Source organism: Dama dama, chromosome 14 (assembly GCF_033118175.1).
Source record: "Dama dama isolate Ldn47 chromosome 14, ASM3311817v1, whole genome shotgun sequence".
NCBI lineage: Eukaryota > Metazoa > Chordata > Mammalia > Artiodactyla > Cervidae > Dama > Dama dama.
In genome coordinates this window covers 40,463,456-40,482,112 of record NC_083694.1, presented here as the reverse complement: position 1 = coordinate 40,482,112, position 18,657 = coordinate 40,463,456, and the positions used below count along the sequence as shown (strand labels likewise).

Genomic DNA, 18,657 nt, shown 5'->3' with positions numbered 1-18,657 from the left:
AATGTGGGATGCACTTGTTGCAATTTGTTGCATTTGGCATGTGGGCTCTTCCCCACCCAGGGATCAAACCCATGTTCCCCTCCGTTGGGAACACAGTCTTATCTACTGGACTGCCAGGGAAGTCCCCAAAGAAGTATTTTTATATGTGGACTTGATGTTTGATTTTCTAGTCATGTTTCCCACTTAAGAAAATTTTCTTGGAGCTCCCTATGAATGGAAGAGTGACACTTTCATGGTTATGGCAAATGAAATGTAATCATGTCAGGTAATTTCATGTAGATATTTTTATGTATGGGTGGTCTGAATGTCTCTAATAGTACCTGTGTGTGTTTAATGAGAAAAATAAACTATATATAGGGGGCACTAGTCTAATTTGAAACACTTATTTATTATAGAAGTAATTAATAAGCATAGGAAAAAGTATGAATAAATGCCATTTATTTTTCCTTTTAATCTTTACAGCCCGAAGATCCCTGTTTTGCATCTCAAAACCGTGTATACAATGATATTGGAAAGGAAATGCTCTTACATGCCTTTGAGGGATATAATGTCTGTATTTTTGCCTATGGGCAGACTGGTGCTGGAAAGTCTTATACAATGATGGGTAAACAAGAAGAAAGTCAGGCTGGCATCATTCCACAGGTAAAAAACACAGCTACAAAAAACTTCTGTTCATTATTACTCTTAGTCCTTAACTACTTTAACAGTTTTTATTTAGCAAAAATTTATTCAGGGACTATCGTATGCAGGGCACAAATGTAAATCACCTGTCCCTTTCCTTCAGAGGAGCTCACAGCCTGATGGAAAAGACTGATATTTGTTCAGAGTCTGTCTTTATATCCAATATCATGTTGCTTTATATTTTGAACAATGTTATCAGCCTCTTTTAAACGTGATGGTAGGTGCCACGTTCTGTTCTGAATCCTAGGAACACCTAGTGAGTTTTGTTGGTCTGATATTTTTTCCCCAGTTCATGTTTCTTAACATTATGAGCACCCAGATCACTTCTTAAGAGTATGATTATTTTTGTTTTTTGATTGCCTTCTCTTTTATGTTATTAATTTAACACTATCACTTAAACTTTGAGCAGTCTGAGATTTTTTTAAGAGCAGTTAGTCTTGATTTTGTATTTTGTTTGGGAATTGAGAAAAGTTGTTACATAGGTATATTTAGAAGGAACTTCTTTTGCTAATAACAGGAACATGGTTTGCTTTTATCAGTGATATTTGGGATTAATTTTAAAATGTCCTTTTATTGTAGGCCTAGTGCAGCCATTGCTGTATTCTGAAAATAAAATACATAAGGAGAAATAGCTACTTTTTTGAAAGGATTATTGGATTTATACTTCTAAATTCAGCTATATAATTGAAATTATTAAAAAAGATTAGAAAATTTTCAGAAAAAATAGAAGGTACTAACTAGCATGCTTTTTTCTGTAAAAAGTATATGTCTGAATTAAGACATATGTTTGGGAATTGTTCTTTATGTATAGTAACGGTAATAATTATAATACTAGTTAGAGAAAACATTATGAGCATTCATCACATGCCAGGCACAGGTCTAAGTTCTTTACGATTCTTAGCTCATCTTATCCTCTTCATGTGACCCTGAGAGGTCGGTGCTCTTGTTTCCCTCATTTACAGATGAGGGAACTGAGGCACGGAGAGAGCATGTCACCTGCGCACGTACGTGGCAGATCCAGGATCCATGAGGAGGCAGGGTAGTTCTGGAGTCTTTGCTTTTACTGCTATGTAGTAACTTCTTTAGCAGTAAAATAATCGTTTGTAGATTACAGCAAGTAACATTCGCCATTATTTTATTCCATTACCACACTTAGTTTCTCCTTCTCTTTTGCTTAATTTGTTTGTTATTGTGATTCTTGCATGGTTACGTATGTATCTCTTTTCCTGATAAAATTTTGGAATATTTTAATGCCAAAGCATGAATTTTTAAAAAGATTGTTAAGTTCTAAAAACTGACACTTGCAATACATTTTAAGTTCTATTTGAACTTCTAGAGAATCATGAACATATAGCTCGTTTTTCAAAGGTATGTTGCTTGCTTTAATATGAAGCATATAGCAAATGAAAATTCAGTGGATTTTTATTAATTATTCTTATTTAAAGCATCACATATTTTAAGTAAACTAAAGGATAGGGAAACTAAAATTTATAATTTTCCTGATCTAGAAAAATTAATGTATTCCACCAGAAATGTCACTGTGTAATGACTGGCCTCTCATAAGAGGGGTTGGAATCTTAAGGCAGAGGTAAAGGGGAGAAATTATAGAGTCAAAACTCTTCTTGAAAATACCTTCATTTACATCCTTCAAATAGTGTGTGTTTTCCCTATACATATCTGTATGTATGTATAAATTTACAATGTATATAGTAACTGATAACATATAATAAAATTTATATATCATGATAAGTGTGGAAAATAGTTTAATAGTAGTTTTACTTCTACAGTTATAATACTCATGGTAGAGTTACAGTTAATTCTAGTATGATATGAAGAGTTGAATTCCCGTGAAGTGAAATCAATGACATAGCAATAGAAGAGACAGTTCTCTTCACCTAAATGTGACTTTCTTTCTAAGGAAACGTTGAGATGATATTGTTCAGGGAAAATAGAGATTAGCTGAGAGGAATGTATTCGAAACTTTCCTTTTATTTCATTCAAAGCATTTACCCTTGATGTTGATGCCATTAACATTTTGAAAAAGAGAAAAAGAATCTTGCTAATTCCTTTAACACTCATGGGTAAGTTCTGACTTATGCCTCTTGTTCTGCTTCTACAGTTATGTGAAGAGCTGTTTGAGAAAATCAATGACAACTGTAATGAAGAAATGTCTTACTCCGTAGAGGTGTGTACAGCTGTGGGTTAAAAATAGTCCTCGGTGCTCCATTCCCTCAAATGCTACTTTTAAATACTTCCAAATTATGACAGAGCTATATATCACTTAACTATTTCCCCACTTCTGTACTTTGAGGATATTTCTAAAGTTATGGTTAATGTGAAGAATGCTGCAATTAAATCTTTGTTCGAAAGTCTGTGGCTTATTGTACAGTTTAAATTCAAAGGGTAGGGAGCAGGACAATGTGATTGAAATTTTTGAGCTTATAGGTAGTAGAAGAGGATGCCATTTTCTTTCATATTATGCAGGGTTCACAGGCCTTTTTGGAGCATAGGGTGAATCCCTAGTTGGTATTTTGTTTTTCTTTGCATTGGTGGTACCTCTGCCCCCTCTCCTGTTTCCCCTCCTTGTTCATCTGCTTCAGCCATTTCTGGGACACACTAGAAACATTTCTGCCTCAGTGCTTTGTCACTTACATTTCTTTTGGCCAGAAATTTTCTTTCCAGGTTATCTTTTTGACTAAGTTTTAACACTAATAGAAATCTTATTTTCAAGCTTTTGGAGTAATTGTAATCCTCACTTATTGACAACATCATACATTAGAAAAAAAGCCCGTTATAACTGATTTGTTGTTGTTTAGTCACTAAGTTTTGTCTGACTCTTTTGTGACCCCATGGACTATATGTAGCCCGCCAGTCTCCTCTGTTCCTGCAATCTCCAGGCAAGAATACTGGAGTGGGCTGCCATTTCCTCCTCCAGGGGATCTTCCTGACCCAGGGATCAAACCTGCGTCTCCTGCATTGGCAGGTGGATCCTTTACCACTGAGCCACCCGGGAAGCCCTAATAACTGACTGCTAAAAGGGCTTTGCAAGTAGGATTAGTGGTAAAGAATCCGCCTGCCAGTGCAGGAGACGCAGGAGACACAGGTCGATCCCTGAGTTGGGAAGGTCCTTTGCCACCAGTACTCAGTTATGTCTGTGCTACTCATAAGAGAATAAAAGGGACTGGAGCTATGGCATTTCATGTTGTAAAGGCTATTGATCTCAAATTGTATAGCTTTTAATAAAAGATGCAAAGATAAAAAGATTTAAACTTTTTAATGTATACGATTTCTTTTTCCAAGTCCTCTAAATCACTTTAATAACATATTCCTAGGTGAGCTACATGGAAATTTACTGTGAAAGAGTACGAGACTTGCTGAATCCCAAAAACAAGGGTCATCTGCGTGTGCGTGAACATCCCCTTCTTGGCCCTTATGTGGAGGACCTGTCAAAGTTGGCAGTCACTTCCTACACAGACATTGCTGACCTCATGGACGCTGGGAACAAAGCCAGGTATGGGAGGAAACAGACTCATGATCGAGGTTTCTGACACGTTTTGAGCCCTTTAGTTCCTGGTTAGGGGTTTGAGACCACATTTATAGCTGTGGAAGTTGCTTTTACCGTGGAGTGCTCTGATCCTTTGGCTGTCCTTGACAAACAGTGATCTCAGCATATTTGGTGTTCTTATCCAGACAGCACACTGCTGAACCACATCAAAACTTTGGTTAAGTTCTGCTGTTAGGTTTTGATCAAGTCATGGTAAAATGTTGGTCATCACTTGCCTATAGTAGTAATTGATTCTGGAATATTCGAGCACCTAATGAACAATAAAAATCAGATGCCTCAGTGCTTTCTAAAGGTAGAGCTGGAGTATGAAAAATGATTCTGATAGGGTGCCTTTGAAGTTGGAGGTAGCTTGATAGGATCACAAAGTGTAATCAGAGCAGTTTTGTGAAAGTGGCAGTCTTGTAATAATGAAGAAGTTTAAAGCTGTTGCTTGTGATTGTTACGCTTATAATTTGGAGGCTTCTGTCATTTTAACATTCATCTAAGGATTCCATTATCACGTGATCACCTTTATATTTTTTAGGACAGTGGCAGCTACCAACATGAATGAAACAAGTAGCCGTTCCCACGCTGTGTTTACCATTGTCTTCACCCAGAAGAAACATGATACTGAGACCAACCTTTCCACTGAGAAGGTAGGAGAACTTCAGTGTCTGGGCTTGAGTTGTGTGGAATGAAGGTTTTCAGAAGCCCCTCCTGCTACCTTTGGATTTTGTGGAAGGGAGGAAAATGCCCTTTTACTTAATGGAGGGTATCTTATATTTTATGCTTGTCATTTATATTCCACTCTATATCAGTTCTGAGTATGGGTTTTTAGGTGAAATTGCAAGGTAGAAAATAAGAAACAAACCAAGACACTTGAGTCTCAAAAACTACTCCACACAAGAGGGTTAAGCAGTTCTGTGGGGAAGAAAATTCTTCCTTTGTTTCTTGATTGGAACCTCTCAATTACCTTACTAACATCTTTGGTATATGTATTTTACTTTTTTGAGCTCTGATAATATTACTGTGGAATTAAACTGTTTAAGCAAACAAGATGTGTTTTATTTTGGGGGATAAAAATAACTACACAGCATTTTTGGTATTCTTCAAATGCCAGTGGTTGTTAATTTCTCATTTTCTATAGTGGTTGGCTAAATATAGTACATTAGAATTAAATTGCTTGCTTTAGATCTTGACTATTCCATTTTTCAGCAGTGTTATGTTGGGCAAGTCATTTAAACTCTTTGCACCTCAGTTTCTCTAACTTCATAGGATTGGTAGAGGAGTAAGTATTAATATAGGTTAAGTGCATGTATCTAATGTCTGGCACAGCATAGCCATTTAATAAATGTTAATTTTATTGGCATTACTATTAAGAATAAACTTATGTTGTCTCCTACTCTGCCTACTTTTCCTAAGTAGCATGCAGCTGGGTTTTTAAATCTGAAGTTAGTTATTATACTGGCTCTTATGAAAGATCTTGCCTGAGAACTTTGTGATGCCAATATCATTAAAAACTAAAATCACCTTTTACTTAATGACTTGTTTGTTTTTGGCTGAAGATTATTTTTTTAAAATATACTCTTCATATAAGTAATCAAATAGCTTGACACTGCTTAGCCAGAGGTTCTGTATTAATGTAATTTAGTAGTATTTGTCTGAATGGCACCAAGGAACATCCTATGTGAAAGCATTTTTTTCTTTTCTTCCATGATGTCAGCTCTACAACGGTAATGATATTAACCCCATAACCATAGCTTCCTTGACAATCCATTTTGGATACTTTCCTGAAGCATTTTTTAAAAAATAACTTTATTGAGGTTTTATTGAAGTACAATAAACCACACACATCTGGAGTATAAAACTGGATCAAATATGTATATAGTAAACCCCTCCTCCCCCCATCTGCAGGGGATACTTTCCACGACCCTCAGTGGATGTCAGCAACTGCAGATAGTATCAAAACCCTTATATATTGTTTTTTTCTCATACATGTATACCTGTGATAAAGTTTAATTTATAAATTAGGGACATGAAGAGATTAACAGCAGCAACAATAAAAATAGGACAATTGTAACAATATACTGTGATATTGATATATAAATGTTGTCTCTCTCACTCTCAGAATATCTTTTTGTACAAACTTAGTGCCTTTTCCCTCTTAATGAAGCAGTTATCACACACTGTGGGCATAACTTTTGCAGCCTGAAGTTCAGCAGTGAAAATTAACAGGAATTTCTTTTTCCCTCTTTACAATTTCATGAATAGAAGATTTATTGCTACTGTAGATAGTAGCAATCTCAGCATACACTTAAGAGAAGCTCTGTATTTATATGTCAAAGGCTTCTCTTTGACATACCTGGATTATCAGTGTTACTGCTTTTGTGTTTTGGGGCCATTATTAAATAAAATAAGGGTCACTTGAACACCAGAACTGTGATACCCCAAGAGCTAATCTGGTAACTGAGATGGCTACTAAGGTACTGATTAGTGGGATACGCTGGATAATGGGGTGATTGTGTCCCAGGCATGGACAGGGATGGAGTGAGATTTCTTCACGCTACTTAAGATGGCACACAACTTAAAACCTATGAATTGTTTGTTTTTGGAATTTTCCATTTAATACTTACCAAAGATCTGCTAGAGAAGGGATAGGCTACCTACTCCAGTATTGTTGGGCTTCCCTTGTGGCTCATCTGGTAAAGAATCTGCCTGCAATAAGGGAGACCTGGGTTCGATCCCTGGGTTGGGAAGATACCGTGAAGAAGGGAAAGGCTACCCACTCCAGTATTCTGATCTGGAGAATTCCATGGACTATATATAATCCATGGGGTAGCAAAGAGTCGGACATGACTGAGTGACTTTAACATAGTTGACCATGGATAACTGAAACCATGGGAAGTGAAATGAGATATAAGGATGGGGCCACTATACACCTGTAAAACCGGTACCACAGTTCAGATAATGAGAATTTCTAAAGAGTTGCCTCATGTTCCTTTGTAATCTCTTCCACCCTCATCCTCAGGCCATCTCTGATTGGCTTTTTGTCACTATAAATTAGTTTACACTTTCCAGAGTTTTGTGTAAATAGAATCACATGGTATGTATTATTTTCAGCCTGGCTTCTTTCAACTTAGCATAATGGTTTTGAGAGTCATCCGTGTTGTTCAATAACACATGTTGTTCAATCCGTGTTGTATCAATAGTTCACTCATTTCCATGACTGATTAGTATTCCATTGTGTAGATATCTCACAGTTTGCTCATTAATTCATCTGTTGATGGGCATCTAAATTGTTTCCAGTTTTTGATCATGACAGATGAAGATGCCATAAACATTTGTGTACGTGAAGGTCTGTGTGTGTGTGCTTGTTTTTTGTTTTTCTTGGTAAATATCTAGGAGTAGGATGGTTGAGTCTTACGGTCAGTTTTTGTTCAGATTCTTAAGAATCTGCCAAACTGCTTTCAAAAGCGATCATATCATTTTGCATTCCCATCAACAGTGTGAGAATTTCAGTTGCTAAAGCTTTGTTTTTAATATGTCACTTAATGGGTTAGTGAGTTTTATGTTTTTATGACGTAGCATTTTAAGATGTGTTTATTCTGAAATTACTTCTTTTAAACCAAGATAATTGCTGTGAACTCTTTTTGCATGCTGTTTAAATTGACTGCCATATATTTGTATTCCTGTGCCACATATGAGGCCTAATTAATCTTTTTAGTGTTCTCTATGCCTTACTCTTTTAATTTCTTGCCTCTCAATGTTTTCTGCTTCTCCCTTGCTTATTTTTTAATTGCCTCAATGTTCTTTACCAGGTCAGTAAAATCAGCTTGGTGGATCTAGCAGGAAGTGAACGAGCTGATTCAACTGGTGCCAAAGGGACTCGATTAAAGGTATTTATTTTACCAAGTAAATAGCCTAGTCAATAAATGCTCTATGACACAGGTTAGCAAGCTATAGCCAGTAGGACAAATCCAGCCCACTGCCTGTTTTCGTAGATAAAATTTTCTTGGGACACAGCTGCATCTATTCATGTATTATCTGTGGCTGCTTTCATGCTACAGTGATAGGATTGAGAAGTTGCAGCAGAGGCCGCGTGGCCCACAAAACCACTGACAGAAGAAATTTTCTGCCTTCTGACTTGTAATTCCAATGCAAGATATGTTACATGATAATAGTTAAGGAGGACTTCATAGTCAGGGTGAAAATTGAATTGTATTTTGAGGAATGGTTTGAATTTTGTTAGATGGAAGTAAGGGACAATAATTAGAAAACGATACACAAATCCAGATGTGAGAACAAGCATGGTCTTTTCTAGAGATTTGCTTAACAAGAGGAGCAGTTGCACGTCAGTGAGTTGTGGGAAGAAGGCTGCATCTGTGAGTTTTTCAAGCACAGACATTGTGATGATAATTTAGGACTGTGAGTTAGGCATGTGGTCTTGGCCTGTCAGCAAGTGGAGAGGAGGAAAGATTGAGGGTTAAAGAAGGTTTTTAGAACTTGTGGTCATAAATAAAAAATAATGCTAGCATATGGCTAGTTGTATTTTATGTATTATGTATGATGTGGCAATAGTAGAAATTCTTTATCATAATTCCTTTATGTTTGATGTTGATTTCAGGAAGGAGCAAATATTAATAAGTCTCTTACAACTCTGGGTAAAGTCATTTCGGCCTTGGCAGAGGTGGTAAGTGTTATACTTCATTGGAAGGGAAAGTTTGTCTACTCAGCAAATGTACTTGCCTAATATTTTATGGTTGCTCATAAAGGGTATTCTCTTTTTTCCTTTTATATAATGTCTTTCTCTTTTTAGAGCTTTTCAGATAAGATAGTAGGTATGGCACACTTTGACTTTGTACTGAAAATAAAAGTGATTAAGGAGAATGAAAGTAAACATAGATCTGTAAAGGCTAGAATAAACTAGGTCTTTGCAAAGACCTAAGGTTTGACTGTTTGAGCCTTATTTTGTAGCTCTTGTAAAAGGAAGTATATTTATTGCATATTATTTTCTATGTAATCTTTTCTAAGTAGGTGACTGTACATTTTGGAGTATTTTGAGCAGTTTGCCTTGGTGAATGCTGTTGATTTGTGGGCCAATAAACTATTTTTAAAAATAGTTTTATTTTTTCTTATTTCTTAGAATTAAAATGAAGCACCTTATACAAAAATAGTTGAAACAATTTTTGTATGAGGGGCTTTGTTATTTAGGTTAGAAGCTAAGGAAGTACTGGTTATTTTATGCTCTAGTTTAGTACCTCATTGAAATCTCTAAACAGGATTAAATGTTTTCTTGCTTGTCTCTGAGAAGTGATATTCAATTTATGACTTAAAAAGATTTTTTTAATGACTTAAAATATTTTCTGTTTGGAGGCTTATCCTGTGTTCTCATTCTCTTTTAAATGCTTTTCCCTGTAGGATAACTGCACCAGCAAGGTATGGTGGGGCTTGGTAGAAATGATCTAGCTGTATAATCAGTTGCTGATTTTAAATCCTCAGCAGAATGCTTGGAGGCATAAGTAGGAATGGAAACTTCAAGAAGCATTATATTTGTTTTCTAGCTCTGGAATTTAGAATTGCTATTTAGGGTGACCATGAATCATGAGACAGCACACTAATACAAAGAGGTTTAAGAAAAATGTAGCTATCATTTCAAGAAGCCAGCTATGTTTTAGAGTGGTGCCCATAAAAAATTTATTTTATTGCTCTTAGGAGGCATATAGGTGACTGCCATATAGGTTTTCTACCATGAAAAGTCATGGATTATTCAAATTATTAAATTTTTTTCTTATTCTTTGGTTATACATAAATTGAAGGCTCTAAGATCAAATTAAATTTCTGTTTTTAACTGTTAAATGTTTCCAGAAAACATTGTTTGCATTCTTATTAATCCAGATACAGTAGATTTTTCTTTTCCTTATATTTCTACACAGATATTCTAAAATTTATTAATACTCTTTTGCATAAATAATAGGGCACGTAATAGTTTGATCTGAATCACAAGGGTATCATGGAGGATAGAGGCAGTGTCTGCTTTGAAATATTTTTAAATATATAGATTTGCATATCCTCTTGTTCTATAAAAATATTTTTAAAAGTGCTGGTTTTCTGGGTTTTTGCTTTTTGTTTTGTTCTGTTCATTGGACAGAGCTGCCTGAGACTAAAACATCTCTCTGCTATTTGATATAATACATATGTGGATATTCTTCCAATATCTAATCTAGGTCCTAGAACAATGAAGACTTAAAATTTAGTGATTATTCTAACTTATCCTGTCTATTTGCTCATCTGTTTACATCTGTATCAACCAGAGGAAAAGTTTACAAAGTATTTTTCCATGTATTTCCCACACTGATCTATGTCACAAAATTTTGCAAATGATCTTTTTTTTTTTTAATAATTCCTTTTATTTATTTATTTTTTTATTATTATTATTATTTTTTTTTTCCAGTGGGTTTTGTCATACATTGATATGAATCAGCCATGGATTTACATGTATTCCCAATCCTGATCCCCCCTCCCACCTCCCTCTCCACCCGATTCCTCTGGGTCTTCCCAGTGCACCAGGCCCGAGCACTTGTCTCATGCATCCCACCTGGGCTGGTGATCTGTTTCTTTTATAATCTGTTTTATACAACCCAGCTTAGTACTGTGTGTCTGTGTCATAAACTGTAACAGGTCAGAAATAAATGTTAATTTTTATATAACAAGCATGATTTTTGGTGAATTAAGATGTATCATTATTTTCACTGGGAAGAGAAACAGGATTATTTCCATGCATACTTAAATAGTATTTTTTAGTGAGGTTAGTGATCTAAGTAAAGCTTGTTATGTAGCTGCTGAAACACTTATTTTTTAAAAAAATTGTGGGTGTGAGAACAGGATATTAATTTGTATGAGAGCAAGCAGAGAAAAAATGGCTAAAGTTCTGGGATATTTTTAAATAGAAAAGATTGAAGTTCTATTTATACTTCTTCGTTTAGCTACTCCTTAGTTTAGCCTAATTGACAGAAATGAATATGGAACATTTTAGAATCTGACACTGCTTACTTATTTTTACAGTTCTGTTGGCAGTCACTGTAATTGGCATACTTTAAATCTTGCAGCATTTTCAGTACTAAGGATGGGCAAAGTGAAGTGTTTAGATGCAGTGCGGAATGGAGAGAATAAACTGAGGTTTCAGGCCCCAAGAATTTCATGTGGAATGAAAGTCCCACTCAGCTATGACTGACTGAGAGGATTAATTCTCCCTAAAGATCTGTGTAACTTAGAAATACAACCTGCTGTGGGAAATGATGTCCTCAGAGGTGAATGTGTCTGTGGGTGGAACAGGATGAGATGTTGTTCAGTCACTAAGATGACTTAGCCTGACTCTTTGTGACCCCGTGGACTGCAGCATGCCAGGCTTCTGCCTGTTCTTCACTATCTCTGGGAGTTTGCTCAAGTTCATGTCCATTGAGTCGGTAATGCTATTCAGCCATCTCAAGATATAGGGGACATGTTTGATGAGATGGAATTCAAGTACCAACTTGCCTACTTCCTTTCCTTCTCAACAAATCAGAAGTCAGCTACTTAGTACTCTTTTTCTGAATACCCAGGATTTAGCAAGAAGAAGATCATACTCAATAACCTCAGATATGCAGATGTACCACCCTTATGGCAGAAAGTGAAGAGGAACTGAAGAGCCTCTTGATGAAAGTGAAAGAAGAGAGTGAAAAAGCTGGCTTAAAACTAAACATTCAAAAAACGAAGATCATGGCATCTGGACCCATCACTTCATGGCAAATAGATGGGGAAACAATGGAAACAGTGACAGACTTTATTTTCTTGGGCTCCAAAATCACTGCAGATGGTGACTACAGCCATGAAATTAAAAGATGCTTGCTCCTTGGAAGAAAAGCCATGACAAACCTAGAAAGCATATTAAAAAGCAGAGATGTTTCTTTGCTGACAAAGGTCCATCTAGTTAAAGCTATGGTTTTCCTAGTAGTCACGTGTGGCTATGAGAGTTGGACTATAAAGAAAGCTGAGTGCCAAAGAATTGATGCTTTTGAACTGTGGTGTTGGAGAAGACTCTTGAGAGTCCCTTGGACTGCCAGGATATCAAACTAGTCAATCCTAAAGGAAATCAGTCCTGAATATTCATTGGAGGGACTGATGCTGCAGCTCTAGTACTTTGGGCACCTGATGTGAAGAATGGACTCATTGGAAAAGACCCTGATGCTGGGAAAGATTGAAGGCAGGAGGAGAAGGGAACGACAGAGAATGAGATGGTTGGATGGCATCACTGACTCAACGGACATGAGTTTGAGCAAGCTCTGGGAGTTGGTGGTGGACAGGGAATCCTGGCATGCTGCAGTCCATGGTGTCACAAACAGTCAGACACAACTTAGCGACTGAACTGGACTGAGGTCATCCTTAGTTTAATATGACCTCAGATTATGCTAGGAATAGGTTATAAAACTTCCTGTTACTGGGGAGATGCCTATCAGTGAAACCTGGCTTTCCCCTTAGTAACTTCTTTAATTATCACCACACAGTAGTCAGCCAGCAGATATTGGAGTAGCCAAAGCATTTGCCTTGTGTTTTACTTTCAGAGCGTATAATTTCCTTCATCTCAACACTGGTTTTGCATTGGTGTCTTTTGCTTTATCCTGTGATAATGAGATGGGCCACAGAGAGAGCAGTACAAGGAAATTTTGATAAATATACAAACTTTATCTTGCAGTCTCTCTAAATCTCCTGATCAGCAAATTGTATCGCTTTCTTAAACCTTTTCACTTTGACACCTAATTCTAATGGTCAGATTTATTTTTGCCATAATTTCCTTTTAAAGAAACCTAATGTGTATTACAATGTAAGAGTTAACGAGATATGCAGTAACCACCTTGATGATGTGGTGGTTGACCAGATAAATTTATTAATTAAATGAGTTGCTCCTACACATCCAACCTGGAATGCACAAGATTCATATTTACCCCTCTGCAAAAGTAAAAATTATTATTTGAGGTTTGCTATTATATGATATTTAAAAAAATCATTGTTAATTTTGTTACATGTGAGAGTGGTCTTATAGTTACTTTTTTATAAAGTCTTTCTCTGTTAGAGATATGTACCTGAAGTATTTTTAGGTGAAATGTGGATTTGCTTCAGAGCCCTACACAAACTATAAATGACAGGATATTAGATAGTAGTGTTATATTGGTGTTAAATTTCCTGACGTTGGTCATTGAACTGTGGCTGTGTAAGAGAATGTCCTTATCTTCTGAAGTGTTTAGGGATAAAAGGGCATAGGGTCTGCAGTTTCCTCCAGAATGGTTCAGAAAGAAAAAAATGTAGGAAAGACTTTGAAATTGAAATGTGATTGGTGAAATATTGATAATGGTCAGAGCTGCATGAAGGATATATGGTAGTTCATTAGGCTGTTCTCCAAACTGCTGTGAATACTGTAAATTTTTCAGAATAAAATATAATAAGAAATAATTATTTATTGAATGAGCTTTGGGTTTTGTGAAGAACTGAAGCTGTGAGTGTTAAATTTCAAAAGTGATGGCACCCCACTGTAATTTAATTTACTTGGAAATTTTAGACTGGTTTGCCTTCCATCCGAATTATTCCTCTCTAACAATGCTAAGAAAGGCTAAGGCCATTTCTTTCTGTTTAATAGAGTAAGAAGAAGAAGAAAACTGATTTTATTCCTTACAGAGATTCTGTACTTACTTGGCTCCTTCGAGAAAATCTAGGTATGTAATCATCTTTTTAAAGGTGTGTAATCATCTTTTTGAAGCTGTTTACCAATTATCTTTGTGGTTCATTTTCCTGTGTGTCTGCTTTTTGAGAAGAATAATCTCTGTTACTAACTTGAGTGATCTTTCTTTTTTTTCATTTTTACTCTTGATTTAATTTGGTTGAATTTGCTTACCGTAATTGTATTTATTTATTTCTACCAGTTTTTTTGAGATATAATTGACCATACAGAATTGTATAAATTGAAGGTGTGCAGCATAATGATTTGGCTTACATACATCATGAAATAATTATCACAAGTTTAGTGAACATCCATTATCTTGTATGGATTAAACAAATTAAAGAAATAGAAAAATAATTTTTATTGTGATGAGAACTCAAGCTTTACTGTCTCAACAACTTTCATATATAACATGGTCGTCGTTCAGTCGCTTAGTCATGTCCGACTCTTTGCAACTCCATGAACTGCAGCACGCCAGGCTACCCTGTCCTTCATTATCTCCTGGAGCTTGCTCAAACTCATATCCATTTATTTGGTGATGCCATCCAAACATCTCATTCTCTGTCATCCCCTTCTCCTCCTACCTTCAATCTTTCCCAGCAATGGGGTCTTTTTTAATGAGTTGGCTCTTTGCATCAGGTGGCCAAAGTATTGGAGCTTCAGCTTCATATATAACATACTTCGGTGTTAATTATATTTATCATGTTGTAGATTATATTCCTAGTACTTATTTATCTTATAACTGGAAGTTTGTATGTTTGGGCTACATTCATCTAATTTCTCCTTTGCCCTAACCACTACCACTGGTAACCACAAGTCTGTTCTCTTTCTCCGTGTTTGTTTGTTTGTTTTTGAAATATAGTTGACCTACAGCACTCTGTCAGTTCCTGTTACACAAAAAGTGATTTGGTATTTCTATGCATTTCAAACAAATCATCAATAAGTCTACTTAATGATATGTTACCATACAAAGATGTTATGTATTTATTCACTGTATGTCCCAACTGTACATAGCTGTCTTTATATGTGGATTATTTTGAATTATTGATCTAAGTTCATGCATTTTAACAACCCAGCCTTTTTACTGCTCCTCCAACTCATGTTTAATGTTTTAACATTGTATTTTACATCTTTTGTTTTGTGTATCCCTTAACTCAATATTTATTGAGTATAGAGATGATTTTACTACTTTTGTCTGTTAACCTTCCTACTTGCTTTATACATGACTGATTTACTACCTTTACTGTATATTTGCCTTTACCAATGAGATTTTTCCTTTTGTAGTTTTCATGTTTTTAGTTGTGGCCTTTTCTTTTTTACTTGGAGAAGTCCGTTTAACATTTCTTGTAGAACTGGTTTGGTGGTGCTTTTAGCTCTTGCTTAAATGTAAAAATTTTGATATCTCCATCAAATCTGAATGAAAGCCTTACCAGCTAGAGTATTATTAGTTATAGGTTTTTCCCTTTCATCATTTTAAATATGTCATGCCACTCCCTTCTAGAGAGTTTCTTCTGGAAAGTCAGCTGATAGCCTTATAGTAACTTGCTTCTTTTCCCTTGCTGCTTTTAATATTCTCTCCTTATCTTTAATTTTTGCCATTTTAATTACAGTGTGTCTAGAGTGATCCTCTTCGTGTTGGTCCTGTTTGGGACTCTCTGTGCTTCCTGGATGTCTTTTTTCTTCCCCAGGTTAGGGAAGTTTTCATCTATTATATCTTCAAATGTGTCCTCTCCCTCTTCTCCTTGGACAGCCTTGTGTTCGTACACTTGTTGTACCAGGTGTTTCTTAAACCGTCCTCATTTCTTCTTATTCTTTTTTCTGTTCAGCCTTAGTTATTTCCACAATTCCATCTTCCAGCTCTCTGATCCATTCCTCTGTATTGTCTGATCTACTGTTGACTCCTTGTAGTGTTTTTTCATTTCAGTTATTCTTCTTCTTCTTTTTTTTGGGGGGGGGGGTTGTTCTTTATATTTTCTAACTCTTGTTAAAAAACTTCTAACTTCTTACTCTGTTCATTTAGTCTTCTCCTGAGTTCTTTGAACATCTTTACAATCATTACCATGAACTCTCTATTTGGTAGATTGCCTTTTCCACTTAGTTCTTCCAGGGTTTTATCTTGTTCCTTCGTTCTGAACTTATTTCTCTGTTGCCTCATTTTGCCTAATTTGTTGTTTTTATTTGTGTGTATCTGATAGGTTGGTTATGTGTCCTGACCTTGGAGAAGTGGCCTTTTGTAGGAGACGTCCTATGTATCCCAGTAGTGCACTTCCCTCTGGTCACCAGAGCTGTATGCTCTAGGGGTGTCCTATGTTTGGGCTGCATGGGTCCTTCTGTTGTGGCAGGCTGGCTGCTGTGGGAAGTCTGGGAGGTGTGGCTGACCCCTGTTCTGGTTGGTTTCCAGGCCCTGCGTTGTGTGGAGGCTGCCATTCATTGGTGGGTGGGGCTGAATTCTGGAGTGGGTGGTTCCAAGGCTGGGGGCCTGGATGTGTTGTCAGTCTGCTGGCAGGCAAGGCCAGTTCCTGACAGGATGCTTGCAGAAGCTGGTGTCCTAAAGCTGGTGTTGGTGTGCCAGTGAGTAGGGCTAGGTCCTGGAGTAGTTGCAGGGTCCAGGGTGTCTTGGAGCTGGTATTGGCCTGCTGGCAGATGGGACTGGAGCCCAGGACATTGTGGGGCTAGTGCCAGCCTGTTGGTGGGCACAGCTGGGGCCCAGGGTCTCTGACTATAGGGCTCTAGGGGTCCTTGGGGCTGGGGCTAGTGCCAGTGCACTGGTGTGAAGTGGGATGCAGCTCCTGGGCACTCAGGTAGACAGATAGACAGGACTGGGTGGCTGTGGGTTCTGGAGCAGACCTGCTGGTGGGTAAGGCAAGTCCTAGCACTCATCAGCTAGAGGGAGAATTCCAAAGGAACTTGCTGTACCAGTGTCCTTGTAGTAGAGCGAGCTCCCAAAATTGGCTGCCGCCAGGGAGCATTCCTGCCTCTTGTCCTCCAGGTTCAGCCTAGGGGTCTGACCCAGTCTCCTTTCAGGTTACTGCCTCTGCCCTGGGTCCCAGGGCACGTGAGGTTGTGTGTGTACTCCTTAGGAGTGGAGTCTCTCTTCCCACAGCCCTCTGGCTTTCCCAAAAGTAGGCCCCACTGGGCTTCAAATCCAAACTTTCTGGGGGCTTATCTTATTGGTGCAGGAGCCCATGTGGAGCTCGGACCCCTTGCTCTTTGCGGAAAACCTCTGCAGTTGTAATTATCCTCATTTGGGGCTCAACCACCCAGGGCTGTGGGTCTTGACTATTCCATATCTCTGCCCCACCTACCTGTCTCCTTGTGATTCCTTCTTTGGTTTTAGGACTTTTCTGCTAGTCGTTTGATTTTTCTTACCAATAGTTGCTTTGTAAATAGTTGTTATTTTGTGTGCCTGTGAAAAGAGGTGAGCTCAGGGGCTTCCTGCTCTGCCGTCTTAGCTAATAGAGTAGCCAAGGTGCTACTTTTAGTGAACATCTTTAATATCTTTCCTGTGATATTATTGCCCACCTTTAAATCAGGGTTTGCTCCCATGTCTTATTTACTTCAGGACATGAACTGTTGATTAGTTGTTTATCTGACCACACACCTACTTCAAACTGTTGCTCCTTTTTGAAAACCCCATGCTCCTTTGAGAGGCATGTAATCAGATGTAACTCCTCTTTGCTGATGTTTTTGGATCTTTGTACCTATCATTCACTGTTCCTTTAGCCCCTTTCCCTCTTTCTTGATAAGGAGGGAGTGATTAGCTGTGTTACATGTTGCTGATATAAGGAAGTGGCTGAGAATGGCTATTCATGTCACCAGTGACTTTCATATTATTAAGAGTGGCTCTAGTGGAGTGTCTAGGGAAACTGGACACAGTATATCCAGATACCAAGATTTACTTGTAACCATGCCTGGCTTGGGACATTTCAAAAACTTACTGATTAAATCTTAGAATCTGAGGTTTTGCTGTCTGATTTGACACATTCAATAAAGTTTTTTTATAAAACAAGTATGATTTGAGATAATCATGATTCATCTTTTTAGGTGGCAATTCTCGGACTGCAATGGTTGCTGCTCTGAGCCCAGCTGATATCAACTATGATGAAACTTTGAGCACTCTGAGGTATTCCGTTTGATCTCAATAGTTAATGAAAACACAGTGTTCCCCATAAGTCTTCTTGTTAGGCCATGGGTTGTCTTATGCTATGTGGGTAGTTGCTTGAGTAAACAATGACCCATCCCTTTTATAACAGGGAACACACACACACACACACACACCTGTTTATACTTTTCAGTTTCATTGAGAAAAGCAGGAACTTTTTCATAGGAAAGATATTAAATTTGCTCTAGTGAGATTTTTGGGTAACTTTTAGATAATAGTAAAAACTTCTTACAGTATTTTCTATAAAAAGAAGTGTCCCCGGGGGATCAGGATGAGGAATACATGTAAGTCCATGGCTGATTCATGTCAATGTATGACAAAAACCACTACAATATTGTAAAGTAATTAGCCTCCAACTAATAAAAATAAATGAAAAAAAAAAAAGAAGTGTCCCCTTCTCATGTTTGTCCTTATAGAAGTGCTCACGCACATCGTAACAAATAATAAAGTTATGAGTACATGTAATATTTTAAAAATTACTGACAGAATGTTCACTAATAGGATAGTTTTGTATATGATTAG

The 18,657-nt window shown here is 37.2% G+C and overlaps 1 protein-coding gene across 6 annotated transcripts in view; it reads left to right on the top strand.

Annotated features, from left to right (window-relative positions):
- Positions 1–18,657, top strand: part of KIF1B (kinesin family member 1B) — a 150,450-nt gene that overhangs the window by 37,739 nt on the left and 94,054 nt on the right. For all 6 annotated transcript variants that reach the window (XM_061160426.1, XM_061160425.1, XM_061160424.1 and 3 more), the window contains exons 4-11: positions 463–642; positions 2,801–2,866; positions 4,014–4,192; positions 4,770–4,881; positions 8,044–8,121; positions 8,850–8,915; positions 13,893–13,968; positions 18,018–18,096. In XM_061160426.1, coding sequence (XP_061016409.1) covers positions 463–642; positions 2,801–2,866; positions 4,014–4,192; positions 4,770–4,881; positions 8,044–8,121; positions 8,850–8,915; positions 13,893–13,968; positions 18,018–18,096 — 836 coding nt within the window. The remainder of the gene's footprint in view (positions 1–462; positions 643–2,800; positions 2,867–4,013; positions 4,193–4,769; positions 4,882–8,043; positions 8,122–8,849; positions 8,916–13,892; positions 13,969–18,017; positions 18,097–18,657) is intronic.